This window comes from Nelumbo nucifera, chromosome 7 (assembly GCF_055504915.1).
Source record: "Nelumbo nucifera cultivar China Antique chromosome 7, China Antique-T2T, whole genome shotgun sequence".
NCBI classification, from domain to species: domain Eukaryota; kingdom Viridiplantae; phylum Streptophyta; class Magnoliopsida; order Proteales; family Nelumbonaceae; genus Nelumbo; species Nelumbo nucifera.
Window position 1 is genome coordinate 2,672,431 of NC_142655.1, and position 20,639 is coordinate 2,693,069.

The window sequence follows — 20,639 nt, forward strand, 5'->3', positions numbered from 1 at the left end:
AAATTACTACCATATCCTGTGGGGGAAACGCCAACAATCATGTAAAAATTGAGGTAAGACCTAGGTTCCCTTCCAGGAGTTGGTCGCAACACCATTAATGATATTATGGGAATTAAAGTAAAATATTTTAATTTTACAATACTATACCGACTAATTTAGAGTTGAATAAGAAGCTGCAGATTTTAAAATGAACCAGTGTGGATTTTTATACAGGTCTGAACTTCTCTGATCCCATTTCTATTATAAAACGAGCATTTAGGGGCACAAGACCAGCTATGAGGTTTGACCATGTAGTAAGTTTGCCACTGATCACTACAATACTTCCACGAAGTCCCATAGCTAGTCTAACTCGGTACCTCATATTGCTGTTCTTCTGCTATCTCAACAGAAACTGAATTTCATTGCATAGTCCATTTTAATTATCACGGAATCTATTACCCAGATTTTTCTTTCGAGTCTCTGGAAATTTATGGTAGCAGTAGTTCTATTGAGCTGCAGCTCCTACCCTATTGATTATCGTGAAATGAAATCTGGTATACGCAAAGCTAATTCAAGAGACAAAGTTAGATTACGTGGCTATCAAATAGGCACAACGCCATTCCTTTGGGAGTTTATCAGAGAATCTAATGACACTAAAGAGAATCTAATGACACATTGTTGTCGGTTGATAGCGTGGGAGTTTATCAGAGCATAACGCTATCAAATGGCACTTCAGAGAATCTAATGAAGGTTTTTAATCATCACTACAGAGAATCTAATGACACTTCAAAATGTTTCCTCTTACCAATTTTGAAATTTTTACATCTCGATCTGGGCAAATGGCCATGCATCCGGCCATCCCCTCCGTTCTCCCGGTCTGGGATGGCCAACTGAGACTTAAAGCTACTCTCGATAAATACCAACATGGCTGGCACTTCCATGTTGCACTGGGGAAACCCATTTTGCATTGAACACCACCACCCCCTAAAATCGATCTAGCTTGGATCATAAACCTTCTTCCTACCGTTGCTAGAGCAGACAGTTTCAATTTTCTTCACTATCAACATGAAGATAACACCTTGGAGGGCGTGGGCATTGCACATCTGCATTTTCCTTTTGACATCGAAAAGATGGATAAAGTTATGGGTCCTATCATCTATGATATGGAAAAGATATGATATCTGAAAAACCTCTGATCAGTCAATTAAAATCATGGTGGCCAATCAGGTGTTATTTATCAAAATTCATAGGTGGATTTTGATTGGTCAAAACTCTTCCCATACCATATCTTTTCTGCACCATAGATTTTCCCTAAGGTTATAGATTGAACCCAAGCCTAGGCAAGGTTATTCTGTTATTAAATTTTGCTGGGTGTTGTAAACCCGTGGTTTGGAGTCGGTTATAACTCCTATATCAGGCTAAACCTTCAACTTCTACAATGAATGGGGAATTAACTCTTGGATTTGTCTCAACGCTCACCGTAGGAAGATTTTATACTTGGATGTAAAAACATCATCAATTTCAATGCGAAAACACCAACTATGTGGACTCCACTTGCATATATTTTTGTTCCTACTGTAAATTGGATTACAGGAAAAAAAAAAGACTCGTGAAGCATTGAAACTCTCAACCAACATGAACCACCAAATCAATGACTCCACTACCCATATGCTACCCATATAGCCTTTATGATAAAATCATGGATAGGCTTGTAACAATATAAATGGTTGAGAAATTTTCTACTGAAACAGACTATTTGTGTGATAAAATTTCAAAGTCCGAAACCAAAAACTGCTCGTATCTTGTAGAAGATGAGCTCCCGCCAGCCTCTCTCGGTGTTCTCAACAACAGTAGCATTGCCATATCTGCATCGCAACTTGCAAACAGTAATACTCAGAAAAGAAAAACGATTAAAAAAGCCCCAAAACCAGAAGAATATAAATAACAGAAAGAACCGCAGAAACCCAACCTGTCCTCCTCCGGTACGTCCGTCTGGGTTAGCTTAACAATGGTAACACCGGTTTCAGGCTCGTCAAAAGTAAGCCGCACCTGCAACGTTGAACAAATGCATATCCTGGTCAATTCCAATTCCCCAATCCATGAAGTTATTATGAGGAAAAAGTAATCAAGGACAGCCGATTACCGTCGAAAAAATCCCGTCCGCCCAGCTCCCGAACCTCCATTTCTGAACAATCAGCTTTCCTTCCTGCAACTCTTGATTAGTCCCGGTAATTGAGCCATCGAAAAGACTGAACTGTCCTCCGACCTCTTTACTTATCTTTGCATTACTCTGCGTAAAACCTTTCCACCTATTTTCATCCATCAAGATCTCATACATATCCTTCGCCCGACAATTAAACCTCTCGGCTAAAGAAATGGACTTGAACCCCTTCTTCCCTTCCTTGTTCTTACCCTTCTTCGCTGGAGCGGCGGCGGCAGTAGGTGCGGATACCGGAGCAGGGGACGGAGATTTTGTTGCTGCCTTCTTCAACTCCAAGTCATCCTTGGCGGGCCCTCCTTTAGCCATACTCTGAACATAAACCCTAACTTTCTCCAAAATAATGGACTTCCCTTTGGATACAAAGGCATCTTTTAATCTCTTCCCGATAGGACCATCGTCTTTAACAGTGATCTTGACTTCGGGATCTTCATCGGCGTTTTCGTCGGCAATGTAAGGAATCTCGACGTTTCCATCGACTTTGAGGAGGTACTTACCGTCGGCATCCTTGGCTTCGCCTTCCCAGGAGAGAGAGACGCTGATCTCGTAACCGGGAATGATCTTACCCTTGCGGATGTTGACGTAGGCTTCTCCGTCGACCTTTTCGACATTCTTGGTCTTAATGAAGAGGTTGCCTTCGCCGTCAAGGATGGTGAGGTTGGAGAGGAGCTTGGAGAGGAGGTTTCGGGACCAGTCGAGACAGTTGGTTTCGGCCCAGTGCCAGTTATGGACGTTGGCCCCGTCGGCTCTCTCTTCAACAATCCAGCGCTTGTCGCCTTCTCCGTATTTCGCCATGAGCTGAGTTACAGAGAAAAGAAGTGGGAAGAATAAGATGCTCTAGACAGAGATGGAGGGGTGGATCTAGTGCGCGAGAAAATTCTAAATTTCCAATAATAGGAGGGATGCCTGCCGAAACGCGAGGCGGAGAGGAATCAGAGAATAAAATATGGACGGGGATTGGGGAAGAAAAGTGGGGATTCTGGAGGGTTCCAATTCGGAAGGCTCTAGAAGGAGCGAGGAAGGGCTCCGGATATGCTACCCTCTCGGGGCTCCCCACATTACTCCCTACATCACAGGACAGTGACGAGTTTAGACTTGCACCCCCCACTAAGGCGCCCACATGCACATTTCAGCGTCCATCGGGAACATCTTCTCAATACACGGTGGGAATGGGAACATCTCAGTATGAGCGACCATTTGCACCTTTTCGAGTTAACCATTACAAATAAACAATTATTTTTGGTCATGCATTGATGTATGATGAGACAATTGGGTCCGGAAAAGTATTTTCAAAAATATGCTTTACCATATATATCAAAATGCAGCTAAGCATTTAAAATCGAAAACCTTAATATATACGTGGTATCACTTGTTTTAAAATCCAATATTACCCTTTCCTCGTCCCTTTCTTCCTTTCCGTAGCGGTAAACCGAACTGGGATAACCAGCGGCGGGAATATCCCATCCACCTTTGGCCCCTCGTTGTCGCAACATTTGCTCGTTCCTTCACCTCTCCGACTCTTGTCTGTTACGCAAACTCGAGATGGGTCCTCTTCAGGGACCTGGGTTTTTCTCAATCTCAATCCTTCTATTTGTTAGTTGCATCAAAATCATCGGCGGAAGCACTTCCACCGACCTCTTTTACTCGTACTTCGATGGCGGAGCCTATATTAGTTCTGAGGATTCGTTCCTCAAGAACAGAAGTCCATATCAGCGTTCACACTTGCTGTCAACGTCGCCATCGTTGGAGGAGGAGGACTGGGGGTTTGGGTCACGAAGTATTCGGAGGAGATCCTGGAGATGGCGAAGCGGCCGGAGACGATGGAGTGGCTTAAGGGGTTGAGGAGGAGGATACATGAAAACCTTACCTGAACAAATCGCTTACGCTGGCGCACTGCTGTGAGTTGTGGGTGCGTAGGTGAGAGGGGCTTCGTTCTACACTCGTGTTCAGACTGAGTTCTCCACTCAGTCACGACAAGGGCGATCTGGGCAGTGTAGGTGTGTAGGTGAGAGGTGGGAGGTGGTCTCAGCGACTACGGAGTACGGACAGCGCCCCGTGCAGGGGGTGTGGTGACTACTGACAGGGGCGGTCGGGGCAGTGTGGGTGTGTAGGCGAGAGGTGGGAGGTGGTCATGGAGCATTTCTGGGAGGTACATAGCACGGACAGGAGTCCGAGACGAGTCGACTGGTTCGGAGCGAGTTGGACCGATTGCAAATCAGTTACCGCTTTCCATTGGCGGGGACTGGCACCCCAGCTTCCATTGGAATCGGTGGTCCTCCCTTCATTGCACTCAGGGCGGACATGGATGCTCTGCCTATTAAGGTTTTGTTTATCTTTCCTTATTTCTGTTAGAAGTTAGAACATATTTGATACTGAATTTTTTTTCAACTATTTGGCTGAAATTTCATTTCGGATGAGAAACCGAAAGATCCCTGAGTGTTTATGTTGAGACAGGATAGGTGGAGTAGATAGTAGGGATAGTGTTAGTAATTTTCAAATAGTAAGATATACTTAGTCAATTAACTAAACTACTATAAAGGTAATTTAAGAAATTTATCCTTTAAAAAATATATTTATTGCCATTTCTTCATTTGAAAAAAAAAAACTAATAAATGTATGAGTAGAACAAAGAAGAAGAATTTCTTACATGGCATCAAATGATTGAGAAGTGAAAGAAAAAATGAGCATTGGTTTATGGTTGAAATCATTTTGTTTTTTGTACTAATATGAAAAGCACACAAAGAAGAAAAAAGTGAAAGTATAAATAGTTCATTAAGAGGATATTTAAAATCATCCCTTGACATATTAAAGTTTTATTGCAGATTGTCTTCAATCCAAACAATGCACACTCTCTTTTGTCGCTATGGTTAAGTGATATGCTAACTATCAATTAAGGAGTAAAAATTAGCAAAATGTTTTGTTCTGAAGACCACTTATTACAAGGGACCATTGTGTTGATGAAGCATAGCTACTTATTTTATAAGGTTTCATGTTAAAATAAGGGAAAATTTCCAATTAGTACATTATACTTTGGGTCTAGTGTCGCTTTGGTCCACAAACTTTAAAACGTGATAATTTAGTACTTAAACTTTCAAAACGTGTCAATCCAGTATTTCTCATTAACCAATCCGTTAACCAGCCATTAAGTGACACTTGAAAAGACACAGATGCTCTTTGAGTGTCATCTAATTTTTTTTATCAACCATTCACATGTTGATAAAAAAATGAACAGTCTCAAATTTTTGCCTCTTCTACTTAAAAAAGTTTGGGTTACGTCTCCGTGGGCGTTCTGGTGACCCCAACTTTCTTGAGCAGAAGAAGCAAGGATTTGAGACTGTTCATTTTTTGTCAATGTTTGGATGGTTGATAAGGAAAATTAAATGACACTTGAATAATATTTGTGTCTTTTCAAATGACACTTAAAGGGCTGGTTAATGTTAGGTATTAAATTGACATGTTTTGAAAGTTTGAACATTAAATTACCACATTTTAAAATTTAGGGACCAAAATACATGTACTAATCTAAAATTTTCCCTTAAAAAAACTCTCAAAGAGAGTGATAAATGGAAAGATCCAAGGGTTTGTTCTTAATTTCTTGTTATTCACTTGGTGCGATGTTACTTGACATTACAAAAATATTAAATATATTTCGTATATAAAAGAAGGGTCATGTGTTTGGAAGAAGGAAAATGTTGGAGAGAAAAACTTTTAGTTAGAAAATGATATTATGTAAGAGTCATTCAGTGACTGGTGGAAAAATCTTGAAACACCCTTTTCGATAAGGGAGCTAACCACATTACCTAGCTAATATAACAAAATTGAACCAATCTTAACATCTTTTTTCACAAATAACATGGAACAAACTACCTAGCTAATGTCCATACATAAAAAAAGCTAATAGTTGAAATTCCATTCAAGAAAAATGTAGTCCTAATCATCCTTAAGTATGCTTTTGAATGCACCAATTTTTTTCTTAGTTTTGTACACCATGAGACAAACTTCTACATGAGAAGACACCCATGTAGCATTATTTGATATGGTCATGTATCATTGTGGAAGCAAATAGAAGAATTCTTATTCCTCTGAATAAAAAGAACTTTGATAAGAAAAGGCCATGACTAGGCAAATGGGGGTTGTTATCACATTTTACAAAGAAGGGATGATTCTCTACGTCGCACAAGGCAAGTTCACCATTGGTGCCTTAGTTGCCAACAAGTGGTATTGACCAAATTCTTTAATCCATTCAAGGAGATAAATCCATACGAAATGGCCATTTACAAAATTATATATCAATCGTGCGAGGAAAACCAATATAATTTAAGAAATAGAAAAGTCATAATAGACAATAGTTACTTGGAATTGGTTGCATTGGACGACGATACATACTTATAAAACACGTAGGTGCGTTGCACGTGATAAAGATTAAAATATGAAAAAATAAAAGGAAGTAGAGAAAGAGATCTTTAATAATGTTTTGTAGCAAATAAGGATATTTTCACATAAACAAAAATAGAGGTTAACTAATATATACATGATTGAATAAATGAACCGGTTTTTACAAAATAAAACAATGGGCCGGTGATGGATGGAAGGTAATTCAAAAAATACAAACCCAGTTTCTGAAAGGTATTAAATAAAAAATGGGAAATGGTAGAAGGGTCCAGTTTTGGAAGAATGACTGGTGTAAAGAAGGCCCCCTAATGAAAAAGCAACAGTTACTGAATACTTAGAATGGACAAAGCACTTGAAACCCCCAGTTCAAGAGAAATTTAAATGATTGGGAGGTGTCATCCCTGATCAAATTATTCTAGCTATTGTATGACTCAATCATACTAAAGTTGTGATTAGCAACTTGTGATGGAAACAGGGCACACTTGTTAAAGAGTATTTCACTTCAATTAACAAACCGACCATTGGGTCACGGTTCAATCATCTGGGTGGGTCCAACTCTTACGACTCTGAAAAACCATTCATCAATTTCAATGTAGTCCACTGATCATTGTTAACATGCCACTCGTCCGAAACTTGTCTCATTCCCAGTGTAGAATTCACAAGTTGCTATAAAAGTTTCTGTAATGTCTAGAAATTCATAAACATCTAGAGTCAGCTGCCCCTCCTTGGATAGGGACACAATTAATCAAAAGAACATTTAAGCTTAGGTTTTGACTACAATCTTCATCTTGTTAACGTGTTTCTTGAACAGAATATTGTTTCTAATATAGTAGATTAAATCCTGTATAAGAATTTATAGAAAACAAAGTAAAGTAAAAGTTATCCAATTTATGTATCAAGATCCTTGTGCTACAATATTGTTTTGTAGTCATATCGAATTTGGGCAGCAGAAATTTGAATTAATTGAATAGGGCACAACCAAGATTGAACATCCATGGAAATTAGTCAAATAAATCTTTTAATTTTTTTGTCAAAATTCAGTCTCCCTTAATGGTTTGCCGATTGACATTTTGGCCCTGTTTGATTCGCGGTAAGAGGGATCTGGAGTTTGAATCAGAATGGGTTATTCTGATTCCAACTGTTTGGTTGGGCGAAATCGGAATTTCATTCTCATTTCTGCTAGAATGATATTCTCCCATTCGAGGGAATGGTCATTCCCTGCCCCTCTCTTAGGAATGAAATCCTATTCCTGCTGATTTTAATTTTCATTTTCATTCCTGTTTGAACTAAAACAGACTATAGGAATGAACCATTCTGATTCTGATTCTGAAGGATTTCGATTCTAATTCCGACTATGAACCAAATAGACCTTAGAAAAATGTTGAAGGATTCATTGTAGAGACCGAACAAGAGTCATGAAAACCATGGCAGAAAACAACAACACAGAGTGCAGTTCTGTGCTATAAGTCCAGAGGTGAATCTAAATCCAGGCCTTGTGATTAAACAGAGACTTATGTTCTCAGGTTCAGCCGTTCTATTAATTCTACTTCCATCGAAATTTCCCCACTTTGCTCCCTCAATGCTGGTTGTACACACCTAGAGGTTGAACCCGACAACAAAATGAATCGAAATGCAATAAATAATGACTCAAACCAAACATTTGGTTTCATGTTCTTCAATCTGAATGGGCTTAGTTTCTGCAATTCAGATATAGATCGAGAGATAGCATGAATCAGATAAAGTAGAGTGAAAGGATACGAACTGAATCTTCTGATATTTATGTGCGTTCCAAGCTTCCTTATTTTAACCAGTTAACGCGTGATCAAATCCACCTTCCCAGCCTTGGCTTGGCTCATGAGATAATCCATATTAATGGAATTTGTTTAGTTGTCCGTCTAATTAGGTTCAAGCATGATAGAAAAATTAGTGGGAGATAGAACAGGAGCAGTTGTTGTTCAGTTGTCCGTCTAACTAGGTTGAAGCATGAGAGAAAAGTTAGTGGGAGACAAAAGGGAGAGTTTGTGGGAATGAGATTGGACGATTGTTTGTTAGTTTCTACCATAATGGGAGTAAATTACATATATACTCTCTATATGCCCTTTGTATGCATAGATAGGTAAGGGTAGAAACTGTCCACTGAAAAGTCTAGAAAATTGAGCTATTCCTTCTTTTATTAGTAGTATAGATAAATCCATTTCATAAATGAAATAGAATAAATACAAGGAAACCCAACCCCAAAAACTATGGATCCTAATTAGGGGTGGCAATTTTTCCCGTCCCCGATGGGTACCCAGGCTCCCCGACCTGGCGGGGTCGGGTATGGGGAGTATTTTGGCAGGGTTGGGGTCGGGGATGGGGCTATCCTTGAATCCCCGATCGGGGGCGGGGACGGGAATGGGGAATGCAATCCCCGCCCCGACCCGGCCCTGATTAATCTATATATATAATATAATATATAATCCTATAAATTATTTATAATGTTTTATATAATATTTATATTATAATAATATAATATTAACCACTCGCCTATTGAACATCAGACGTCGTTGGACCTCTATTGTCATCGACCACCAATCTACCACTTGATGAGGAGGAAGTGGAGGAGAAGTAGGAGAGAAGATCTGAATTGGTTTTTCGGCAAATAATCTCAACAGATCTGAATGGGTTACTCGACAGAAGATCTGAATGGTAGTGCTTTGGGTTTTTTGTTGATTCTTTGTTTTTTTTTTCCTATTTTCCTTTTTTCCAATGGAGGAGTTGGTGGCTATTCGTATCTTTTGGAGCTCTGTGGTGGTTATTCGTATCTTTTGGAGCTCTGTGGTGGCTATTTGTACCTTTTAGAATCTGTTGATTCTCTGCATTTGCTCCGGCTGTTCTAGGGCTAAGAGTTTGGATTTTGCAGTAATCCTCGAGGATTCGGGTCCTCGATGGAGAATTCATCCCCGTCGGGGTCGGGGATGGAGGAGGATTCTTTTCTCCAATGAGGATCGACGGGAATGGGGGGTGATTTGAGGGTTGGGATCAGGGATGGGGAATGTAATCCCTGCCCCGTTGCCATTCCTAATCCTAATATATATATATATATGCAAAATCCAACAAAAAACCACTGCTCTGCCTCTTTGGTTAACAAATCCAAAACTCTCAAAATCATGACACAAAAATATATTGAAAAGTTAAGATTAAACAATTAGAAATTTACAATAAGAATGAAAATAAAAAAGAAATTGACTACTCTTATACAAAATATCAGTCAAAGGGCTATTTTAATCAAACTAACAACATCCTGAAAACCATTCTAATAATACATGTGATAAGATAATTTACACTACACTTTTATTATCCTCATACTAGCCTCTATTAAATAAAAAAAAAAGACCATAGGAACAAAACCTCTAACAAGTAACAACATGCCACAAAAGAAGAGAGAAACAGAATATCTCAATATCTTAGTAGAATATTTCTCATTTTTTTTCAACAATCCAAATAAATCTTTTCCCATTTCATTTGATTTTGAGAAAAATGTAAAGTCGACTTAGGTAATATTACCTTGGATTTGTAGTTTGCCAATCCAAGAAATATTAATGTTGATATTTTTCCTTTCATTGAAGCAAATTAAAATATATATTTAGTAGAAAATTTCTCATTTTTTCTAACAGTCCAAATAAATCTTTTTCTAAATTCATTTAGGAAAATATAAGAGGTTAAAATGAAATCTCTTATTTATGGGTGAAAGATAGAATACTCCACAAAAACCCTAAAAAAATCCATTCATGCAAAACCAAAAAGCAAACAGGAAAAAGAATTTGATTTTGAGCAAATGTAAAATCTACTTAGGTAATATTACCTTGGGAGAATGATGATTCAGTCTAAGGTCAGAATTTATAGACTTAAAAGTACTTTGGGATAGGTGTCAATTCGGAATTGATGTTAATTTACGGGCAGACGTTGATGCATAGAATGTAGATTATTGACATTTTGAACGTTTCTAACTCTGTAGTGAAAATCAAAATTTTACATTAGGCCTATCGGTAATTTTCCGCAAAATTTAATCGTTGTTTGAAAAAATGATAGCTGATGTTTAACGGAAAAATGATAACTTCTATTGGAGAAGATGATAGTTGCTCTTTCACCTCTGTTTTCTCGAAGATGATAGCTGCTGTGGACGAAACCCTATTATTTAATAGAAAAATGGTAGCTGTTGTTGGAGAATAGTTGGTTGCTGATAGCTGTTGTTTCACTATTTTGTCTTCTGTGTCAACTGGGTTCAACTTCCGTTAACGTTAGGGAAAATTCTCTATACGTATCTTTTACTTTAGGTCGATTGTCAATTTAGTATTTCAACTTTAAAATGCGATAATCTAAAATTTGAAAATATCAAAATTATCCTTTAAAATAAAACACACCGTTAATCATCTTCTCTCTCGAAAAAAAACAGTCCAACTTTTTGCTTTCAATTTCTCATTACTGCCGGAACGTGAGCACGATGGAAACGGAACCGACTTGGACCTTGCCATCTTCTTCTTGGCCTTAATAACGGACCACAGCAAGGTTCTGCTCCAGAGAGAAGAGTCCAACGCCAATTCAGGATTCTTGAGCAACCCAGCAAGCAAAACCAGTATTTAAAAGTACCAAGATTCTTGAAACCAGTATCTGTAAGCGAAAAATTGAATACCTGTGTTACCGATTGTTGCCGTGAAACAGATGCAGCCGGAGATCTTGAGTGTAAGATGAGCTGATTGAGCTCTTCCCCAGACGTCTCCATTTTTTTTTTTTCTGGGTGGGTTATATCAGGGGAGATGACTGGGGAAGAAAATTTTTTGTCCATATGTCGCCGGAAAAAAGGCAAAGAAGTGGATCTCAAGCGTCGGAAAGGGCATTCACTGTCAACGAGATTCGACATGCAGCCGGTGGCCCCGATCCCGGTGTTAGACTTGGAAGAACGAGAGAAGAAGGAAGAGGAAGACGGAGACGAAGAGGAAGAAGTGGGGTAGCAAGAGCAGGGTCAGACATTAGCGCATTCGGGGCAGAGAGTGGTGAGGCGGTCTCTGAGGCAGAAGGGGCAGACGGCGATGAAAGGCGCCATTGTTAATGGTTTGCCCTCTGCCCCTCCTGGTTGGCTGGCTCTGTATTTCTCTTCTGAGCTTGTCCTGTTTGGGTTTTGGGGGGCCGGGGGAGGGCTTGTTGATATTGGGCAAAGCGTATTTTATGCAATGGAGATAGAGCCTGAAAAAGATCATTTGATCTGCATGGTGCACCTCTTGGCTGGTGGAAGGAGGTTCAAAGAGGCCAAGGAATTCATTCAAGGATCTCCAGCAGAGCATAGAGACTCATTATGGTTGACCTTTCTAGTTGCTTGTAAGAATTTGGGAGAGTTGGAGAGAAGAATAGAGGCTGCAAGATAAAATTATGAAAACAGGTTTTTCCACCAAACCACTTGCTTTGGTACTTTTATCAAATGTGTTAGCAGCCGCAGGGAGGTGGGAATATGTGCAAAAACTGAGGAAAAGGTTGAAAGGCAGAGGGATGAAGAAGGAACCTGGGTGTAGCTGGCTTCAAGTTGGCGATAACAATGAGGTCTCATCCTGTAACAGCTGCTTGCATCTAAAAACATCCTATGGAGAGAACCACGCTGCAGGGAAACAACTAAATATGGCTTCCACAGACATCTGCTGCACTAGTATCTGCTCTGCACCGGAAGGTATCAGTTGATCATCACTTGTCCTGTTTGGGTTTTGGGGGGCCGGGGTAGGGGTAGGGGGTGGTGAAGGGTTCTGTTGCCGTTGGCTTCAAATGACGAGTTAGGACGTCCATTCGCGTTTGGTAAGCACCGAGTCGTTAACCAGAACCCGGAACGAGGGCTTCACCGGAAGGTTGTCAATGTTGAAATGGATGGCTGGTGGATATGGCTAAGGGAACGGGTTTAGCAACTCCTGATAGATGACACATAAAGAACAAGGGTATTTGTGTCTTTAACAAATGAAAATTCATATCACGTTTTAAAGTTTCTGTACTAAATTGACACTAAGCCTAAAAGTATATGTACCTATCAGGAATTTCCCATAAATAAACGAGATAGTAAAAATTAACAGTAAATTAGTAACAGTCCTATCATTAATCCTACATGGTTAATGGGCTGACATGGGACAAAGGATTGGCTACCAAGACAAAACGGTATTATTTACTAATAAGAGCGAAAGTGGATTCCATTCGAATCCCAATTAGTGAGCCCCAGATGGTGATACTAATTGGACGTACCGTTGGCTGGCGTTAAACATGGACACCCTCAACTCAAAAGGTCACCCCATCTGTTGAAAGAACACCAGACCCATGTCATGTGGGATGTGGCTCCTCGTCCCACGTTCAAAAGTTCTCCATGTGTGGGGCTGTACAGTGTACATTTACATTAGTACATTGACATTGTTATCCAGTCAAAGACGATTATACATCAGTTTTCACTATAGTAACGTTTGGTTATATATTCTTTTCCAACAACAAGTTACATTAAAATGCAATGTCTAGCCAGGAAAGGAAGGATAATTGCATATGTAGTGAAGCTTCGTTCTTCCGTTCTCCATATACCCGAAAATAAACAAATGCAGTTTAGCCAATGGATGGGATGGATGGTCACTGATGAGAAAGTCCAAATTCTACACCAGTGAAGTATATTAAATGAACAAGAGATTTTATAAATGGTTGATTTTCCTTCTGAATTGCCCCCTTTTCAAATGTACTGTGATAACAACAAGGTAAACTTTCCATGCTTTCCTGTTCAATTCTGCTTTATTGATTAGCAACTTCTGCTCTTGCATTTTCAATCAACGTTACGGGTATCCACAACATCAGTCATAACCATCGCTTTACAACAAAAGTCACCAAATGGTGTGCCATTAAATCCACCAAAAAAACAAATATAATTCTTGCTTTACACCTATCAATAATCCACTACTGGCAATGAGTCAATCCTTCATACTCGGTGTCAACCAACTATCAATAGAACTCATATCTAATCCTTTCATATGGGCATCGAATGGACTGGATTTGGTCTTATCTGATTCAGTTCGAATGTGAATCCATTACAAATGGATCAAGTCCATTTCAATCCAATTAAAATATTTTGGACCATTTTGATGCAATTCCAATTCAATATCTAGACTGTTCAATCTGCTTAAATTTGTTTTAATTTATTTTTGACACCTAAAACCAATAATGCATATAAAATTATAAACAAAAACTTAAAAACAAATCAAAAACCAGACTCTTCTTGAAACCACGACACCACCCCTTTTCCCCCAAACCCGAATACAACAGACATCCACCCCTTTGTAAAAAAATCTCATCTCCTCCTGCTACAAAACTCTTCATCCATTCTACTCCCAAACTCCTCAAAAAGCCTTTCTAGCAAAAGCATTGCCATCCCCAAAAACAAGAAACGTCAAGCAGAGCCAAGACCAAATATCGCAAGTTGTCGTTTGAGGGTGTCCGAGCATCTGAATGCATAAACCGCGGGAAAATAACAAAGCGGTAAATGCCAGAATCTCCGCCCGATATCGGTATCGGCAACGTACAGCGCTGATAACGCTATGGAGAGAGCGCATCAGAGACTCTAATTTGTTGCCTTACAAAACCACAAATTTATCGTAGAAAAAAAAGGTACAATAAGAAAAACGGGGAAAAACAAAAAGGGCTAGGTTCAGAGAGTAATGATTTGACATCACGGCCTCTGGTTAGTTTTTATCTTTTCAACAAAAAGGATAAACGGAATAAAAAGAGAAACAAATCTAAAACAAACAGAAGAGATGAGGGAGCCAGCAAAGAAGAAAAAAGCCTCAGAGAGAGAGATGTAAAAGGGATTTCGTCAAAGAATCAATTTCAGATGGTACGCACAATTCAATGCATCACCAGCCATGAAATTCTTTCACTTCTGCCGATCTAACATCCACACCAAACGCACATTCTAATCTAACCCTAACCCTAACCCTAACCCTAACCCTAATCGTAACCACGCCAATAGGAGAGTGAAACGAAGAGAAGACGAAACGAAACACAGGAAGAGAGGCTGATGATAGGATTTATATAGAGATGCCGGAGTTCGAGTTTCGCGTGATGGTGGATGAAAACCCTAATTCGTGGTGTGATTAAAAATTGAAATTACACTATGCCCCTTACACATTCATTAATTTACAAAAATACTTAGTACCTTTGTCCTTTGGCCATCATGTTCATAAAAATCCTTGGGTAAATTACTGAAAAGTGAAAACTCCCCTAAAGATTTTTACCATTGCTGAAACCTTCACTCAAGTTTGGTCATTGTAACCATCCCACCTCGTAGAATTCCCTAAGAAGAGACATAAAATATCTAAAATATCCATACAATTACAATTGAGGCTCATTTTTATAGAAAAAATAATATAAACTTTATTAACAATAAAAAAAGAGAGTTTAAAGTTGTAATTTTCCCTTTAAGCAATTGATATAAAGACCAATTTTAGAAAATAAATCAATTTTGAAAAAGAGATTGAAAGAGTAAACCATTGATATGAAGAGAAATTTTGGGAAATAAACATTTTGGTCAAAAGCTACTATATGGATATTTTGGATATTTTTATGAGATGGGGTCTACTTGCAACTGTGTTAAGAAGATCAGAAGAGATTATTGTAATTAACAAATAGATCCAATAACTGTCAAAAACTTCAGGGGAGGGGAGGTTTTAACAATTTATCCAAATTCTTTTGAATAAATTCATTTTAGGATATATTACAAAGACCTCTTGTTAGTGATAAAGATTATTTGTACTTTAATTTACGATAAAGACCCCTTAAACTTTTACATTGTGACAAATACTTTCATCAACAGTTAGGTCAGATGAAAGAAGACATTAAATTACTAAAATACCCCACTAGCTGACCAAACAATACCTTTGATTGTGGTTGGAAAAGGAATCGGAGAAAATATTATGAAGAAGTCAGATCAAGAAGGCGTTGAAGGCTAATGTAGTGGTCTTCCTCATTTATTTTAATTTACTCCTTTTTTTAATTAAAAGGTCCAAAATTAAAGCTTGCAGCACGTTCCCAATTCCCAAAACAGTAACGCCCTCCTCTCTCCAAGAACCCTTTATTATTTCGTATTCTCTCCCAAACCCTTTACCTCTTTCCTCTCTGCCTCCCCTTCGGCCATTCTCACGTAGGGGTGTCAATAGACCGGTTTTGGGTTGGATTCCATCCAATTCAAAATTTATTTGGACAGATTGGATGGATCAATAAGACATATTGAATTTGGATGGACTGGACGGATCAATATAACATATTGGATTGGTCCTGGTCCGTCCATAATGAATTTATATTAGATTGAGCCAATATCTAGTCCATTGATAAAAGATAAAAACGTAAGTATCAATAGACCTGGTTTGAGTTGAAACAAATCTAAATTAACAGGAATTTGAATAGATTGGACAGTCTTTGGACTAGTCCAAAATATTCATTGAACTGGATGGGACCAGGTCCATTTGTAATATACTCACATTGGACTGGACTGAATTGGACCAAATCCAGTCCAATTGATACCCTATAATCTCACCCAACGCAGGGAATTCTCAGGTGCGCAGCAGTAATACTTGCCACTGTTGAGTTACGGAGGGCGCATTATAAATTTATAGTTACTGTTGTTAAAACAGAGAGAGCAAACCTCACCGAATGATTAATCAAGAACATGGTGAATTAATTACGGGAGAATGACGGTTCAGCACAGGGTCAAAATTATTAGGTTCAAAGTACATGCAACGTAAGTGTCAGCTCAGAATTGCACTCTTTGCCAGTGAATGGTGTGCTTTCCGTGCATTTCTGACGGGTAATATGGTGCGGTTCTCTGTAAGTCAACGGCGGACGGCAAACGCTGACAGATTCTCTGACCGGTGAGTGAGTTTGGAGAGAAACGAAATGTGGAGCACAGGCTTGATGTTTTCCTCCAACGGAAGTTTAAAGGATCGGAAACAGAACGTCTCTACATCTCTCCTCTCCTCTCCTCTCCTCTATATTCTTTAAATCCTGCTTCAGATCACCTACGTGCACATGCATAAGAATGGTAACCGGTGGCACAAGTAGTATGAACAGAGAACAGTATGTTGAAAAAATAAGATGATTTCATAACTTAAATAAAAAAAGTATAATAAATTAGAAAATGGAAGTTTAGGCATTTAAAAAACTTCAAACTGTCAGATGAGAATCTTTTTTGAAGTTTACTGAGGAAGGCTAATAGAGGGGGTCTTTGTCACAAAAAAAATGTATAATGGGGTGCTTGTCACTGACCCCATAGTACTGGGGGATCTTTGTAATTTACCCTTCTTTTTATTTCACAAACGGGCAAACTTCTCCCATGGTGCTTGCATATTAAGCAAAAATAAACAAATGTGCACAATCAGCTTTCCCAATTACCATGATACAAACTATTAAACACCTCCTAAGAGGTTGAGAGATGCCAGAGCAATGAGATATATGAGGTTTTCATTACAAGAAAGCAAAGACACCACAACGTTCTTCAGACTTGTGAAGTGAATCTATTAGTTAGGATAGCTTGATCAGATCTGATGATGGGTGCCATTTAGGTAAATATGGAACATTTTGTGAGGTCATCTGCTGATTGAACGGGTTGTGAAAATTGGCATATTCACTATCTGCCATTGAAGATGCAGCACATGATATTGGTCAACACGGGGAACAATTAAAATCATCCAAAAATACTATTTACAGAAGCATGAGGGACAATTAACTTAATCAATTTCTATCCCAAACTTTTGTCTAAATACAAGATTCCTGTACTGATTTGAAGTACAAAAATACCAAAAAAAATGAGTAAAACAAAGATAAATCAAAAAGTTACATGTTAGAGTCTGGTCCCGCTGGTTTTGAGTTTAGAAGTGGTTGGAGTGCCTTGACAACAATGGTCATATTTGGTCGGAAGTCTGCTTCATACTGAACACAGAGTGCTGCAACTGCTGCCATCTGAAAATCTCGAACATACATGCAGAAGTTTAATTTCTAAGTAAATAGCACTGGAACAATATTTTCCTTCTGAGATATTCATTAAACAAAATGCAAAAATACGAATTGAAACTTTAATAAAATAGATAAAGAAAAGCAGAAGTTTTCATTCAGTGGATGCATTTTAGGAAAATTGAAGGGAAAGAGAACCTTAGCAATAGCCTTTGGTGGGTAATCGTTATTCAGTTTGGGATCCACACACTGCTTTACTTTGTCTTCGCTCAACCTTGGAGTTGCCTATGGTATTTTAGACTGGAGTTAGAGATGCAAAGATGAATGAAAACAACAGTAACTAAAGCTGAAGTGGTAGTTTAGAGAGCATACCCAAGTAACAAGACTTTGTTGTCCTTTTGGCATAGTATGATCTACTGGCTTTCTCCCTGTCAAAAGCTCTAGAAGAACAACACCAAAACTGTACACATCACTTTTCTGAGTCAGTTGCCCAGTCATGGCATACCTGAAAAAGATAATTGACACAGATAACTACAAACCATAATGCCATCAAACCAAATCGGGAAATCAATTCAACGATTTATAAGTTATGTCATGAGAGAAAATAAGAGGCTATCCAATGCAAGGTAACAATAGGTAAATTACTCTGGAGCATGGTATCCAAATGTTCCTAAGACTCGAGTTGAATGGAGACGAGCTGCTGTGTCCGTAGACTGACTAGACAAGTTAAAATCCGCAATTTTCGCCAAGAAATCATCAAAAAGAAGAACATTGCTGGATCTGACATCCCGGTGAACTATTGAAGGCTGAACCTTTTCATGAAGATATTCAAGACCTCTTGCTGCACCATAAGCAATTTTTACCCTCTGATTCCAGTTGAGAACTGGACCAGGTTCAGCCCCTTGTACACCTTTCCTCCCTGTAACCAAAGATAACTGACTATAGTTCAGTTCCCAAATCATGAAAAATAAAATAGTTGGTGCAATAGATTAAATATGGATAGTCCAGTAAAGCATATAAAAAAAAAAGTGAATCTCATAAAAAATACCATGTAAAACATCATGTAAAGAACCCAAAGTCGCAAACTGATATGCCAAGATTCGATTGTTTGCCTCCAAACAGTATCCCAATAATTCCACAAAATGTTCATTCTTGAGTCTTGAAACAACGGATAACTGCATCAACCAGTATGAAAACAATATATACATCATGGGAAAACCTTAAACAATCTGCCACCTATCAAATATGTAAACTTAATTTCTTTTTCCAAAGGTCACCTGAGCTGCAAAATCAGAATCTGGCTCTTGTGAAGAACTAGCATCTAACTTCTTTATGGCAGCAGCTTGGCCATTGCTTAAGGTTGCATGGAATACCCTACCATAAGACCCTTCTCCAATCAAAGCCTTTGACCCAAAGTTACCAGTCAATCTATTCAGCTCATCCAGAGATAAGGCCGGTGTTTCAATGGGTAAGACTTTCTGAGGAGCTCCACTCCTGGATGCACTGGGACCCCTTGATTCCCCTCTCGCAAACCCTAAAATACACAGGAAAAAGTGCACCATTAATATGAAGGGAAGTCAAATCGTGTCTACACAAAAAGAAAGAAAAAAGGATGAAAATCAATATAGTATATTAATTAGATCCAATTATATTTTATCCACAAACATCAAAATACATTATGGCCCCATTTGTTCAATGTAAAAGGGGCAAAATTTTTTTCAAATCTTAAAATTTTTGAGTAATATCTTTACCCCTTTATGGCAGAGACTCTGCTACAATGAAAAAAATGGGGCCTATGATGTAGAAATGTACACTGGCTCTGAGTAATGAGTTTCCAAAGAAATCACATTTCTCTAATTCACATCTGCTCCCGACACCATTGTTGTTATGGGTTCAATTCATCAATTTATGGAAACTAGAACTGCAAAAATGCTAACAAAGCGAGGAAAAAATGGAATTTCATTGGGAAAAATAAGATATACAAACAGGTCAAGGCTCATCAAGAAATATCTAGCATTTGTCCTGAATTGGAGAAATTAACTAAAAGAAAGCAGATTCAGAGGGGCTGTTGAATTCGCTGATTCAAGCAACAACAGGTGAGGACCAATCGTCCATAGTACATACATATTATAACCAACCCATCACATGCATTCATTCTCCTTGTAACGAGTTACTGCAAAGAAGATGACACGGAGAATACATAAATACTAGGGTCAGGCATGTTTACCCTGTGAGTCCCCTCCTTTAGGTGGGGCAGTATATTGATTAACAGGCGGACCGTAGTTCTCCTCCTCCGCACCTCCACAGCACAGCATGTTGCAGATCGCCAACAACCGAACCCAGGAAATGTTTTCAATAACCCATCTCAAGCGAATGCTCCCAAATTATTTTATCTGAATGAATTCTCTCAATCTGAAAGAATTCAGCCTGAGCAAAATCATTTTGTAAGTCAAACTGTCAAAGAAAATCTCAAAACGAAAAGGGCAACCTCCCTATTCCCCTTCCTGCAGCCCTTGCAGGGAAAAACAAACTCAAACACTATTAATCATTTGCTCAAATATCGATCAGATCATTTGGAAAATGAAAATGGGTATAATTCATCAATAAACAGGGATGCATTAATTTCTTATCAAAACGAAATGTAGAAATAGATATGTATAATTCACGATAGAGACCGATAAACGGGCAATCTTTCAAGAAGGAGAAGATTAAGATGATGAGATGATGGAAGGAGGGTACAAACCAGATAGATTGGGATCGAAACAGCACGAGAAGGGAGAAGCAGAGAAGAAATCGGTAAGAGAGAGATTAATGCAGGCCTTTTTCATGTTTAAGAAGAAAAAGAGGTCGACGTTGTGTCTCCACCTCCCTCCTTAAGGGGTTCGCGGGAAACTCGTTTTGAGTTCTTAACCGCTAATTAACATTCCTGATGGATTGGGAACATCTTCCTGATCCTGTCCTACTCCTACCTGCCTCCACGTCGCATTCGTTTTTTCGGAGATCGGCTTCCCTCATGGCAATCCCGTGCCCACACTGTTCCAACCCCCCTTTGCAACTTTGCATT

General features: G+C 38.8%; 2 protein-coding genes and 1 non-coding gene across 6 annotated transcripts; all 3 read right to left on the reverse strand.

The window, feature by feature from the left end:
* Positions 1-1,498: 1,498 nt before the first annotated feature.
* On the reverse strand, positions 1,499-3,222 carry LOC104597584 (uncharacterized). The gene is made up of 3 exons (XM_010259209.3): positions 2,123-3,222; positions 1,949-2,028; positions 1,499-1,844 (listed from the first exon to the last, which is right to left on the reverse strand). Exons 1-3 carry the CDS (start codon positions 2,990-2,992, stop codon positions 1,751-1,753), a joined length of 1,044 nt encoding a protein of 347 aa, XP_010257511.1. The 5' UTR covers positions 2,993-3,222; the 3' UTR covers positions 1,499-1,750.
* Positions 3,223-14,410: 11,188 nt separating this feature from the next.
* On the reverse strand, positions 14,411-14,493 carry LOC148790092 (small nucleolar RNA snoR117). The gene has a single exon (XR_016079045.1). It is a non-coding gene; the product is annotated as a small nucleolar RNA snoR117 (small nucleolar RNA).
* A 1,790-nt stretch (positions 14,494-16,283) lies between these two features.
* LOC104597581 (protein CYTOSOLIC ABA RECEPTOR KINASE 4-like) lies at positions 16,284-20,639 on the reverse strand. Of its 4 annotated transcripts, none has more exons than XM_010259207.3 (9): positions 20,319-20,457; positions 19,803-20,002; positions 18,853-19,109; positions 18,624-18,750; positions 18,221-18,494; positions 17,948-18,080; positions 17,774-17,860; positions 17,463-17,584; positions 16,284-16,644 (listed from the first exon to the last, which is right to left on the reverse strand). In XM_010259207.3, the coding sequence occupies exons 2-9, from the start codon at positions 19,888-19,890 to the stop codon at positions 16,641-16,643; spliced, it is 1,092 nt and encodes a 363-aa protein (XP_010257509.1). In that variant the 5' UTR covers positions 19,891-20,002; positions 20,319-20,457; the 3' UTR covers positions 16,284-16,640. The 4 variants fall into 4 exon arrangements, with proteins under 4 accessions (XP_010257509.1, XP_019053335.1, XP_010257510.1 ...); XM_019197790.2 differs by having other exon boundaries at positions 16,504-16,644; positions 17,948-18,035; XM_010259208.3 differs by lacking the exon at positions 16,284-16,644 and adding an exon at positions 17,116-17,256.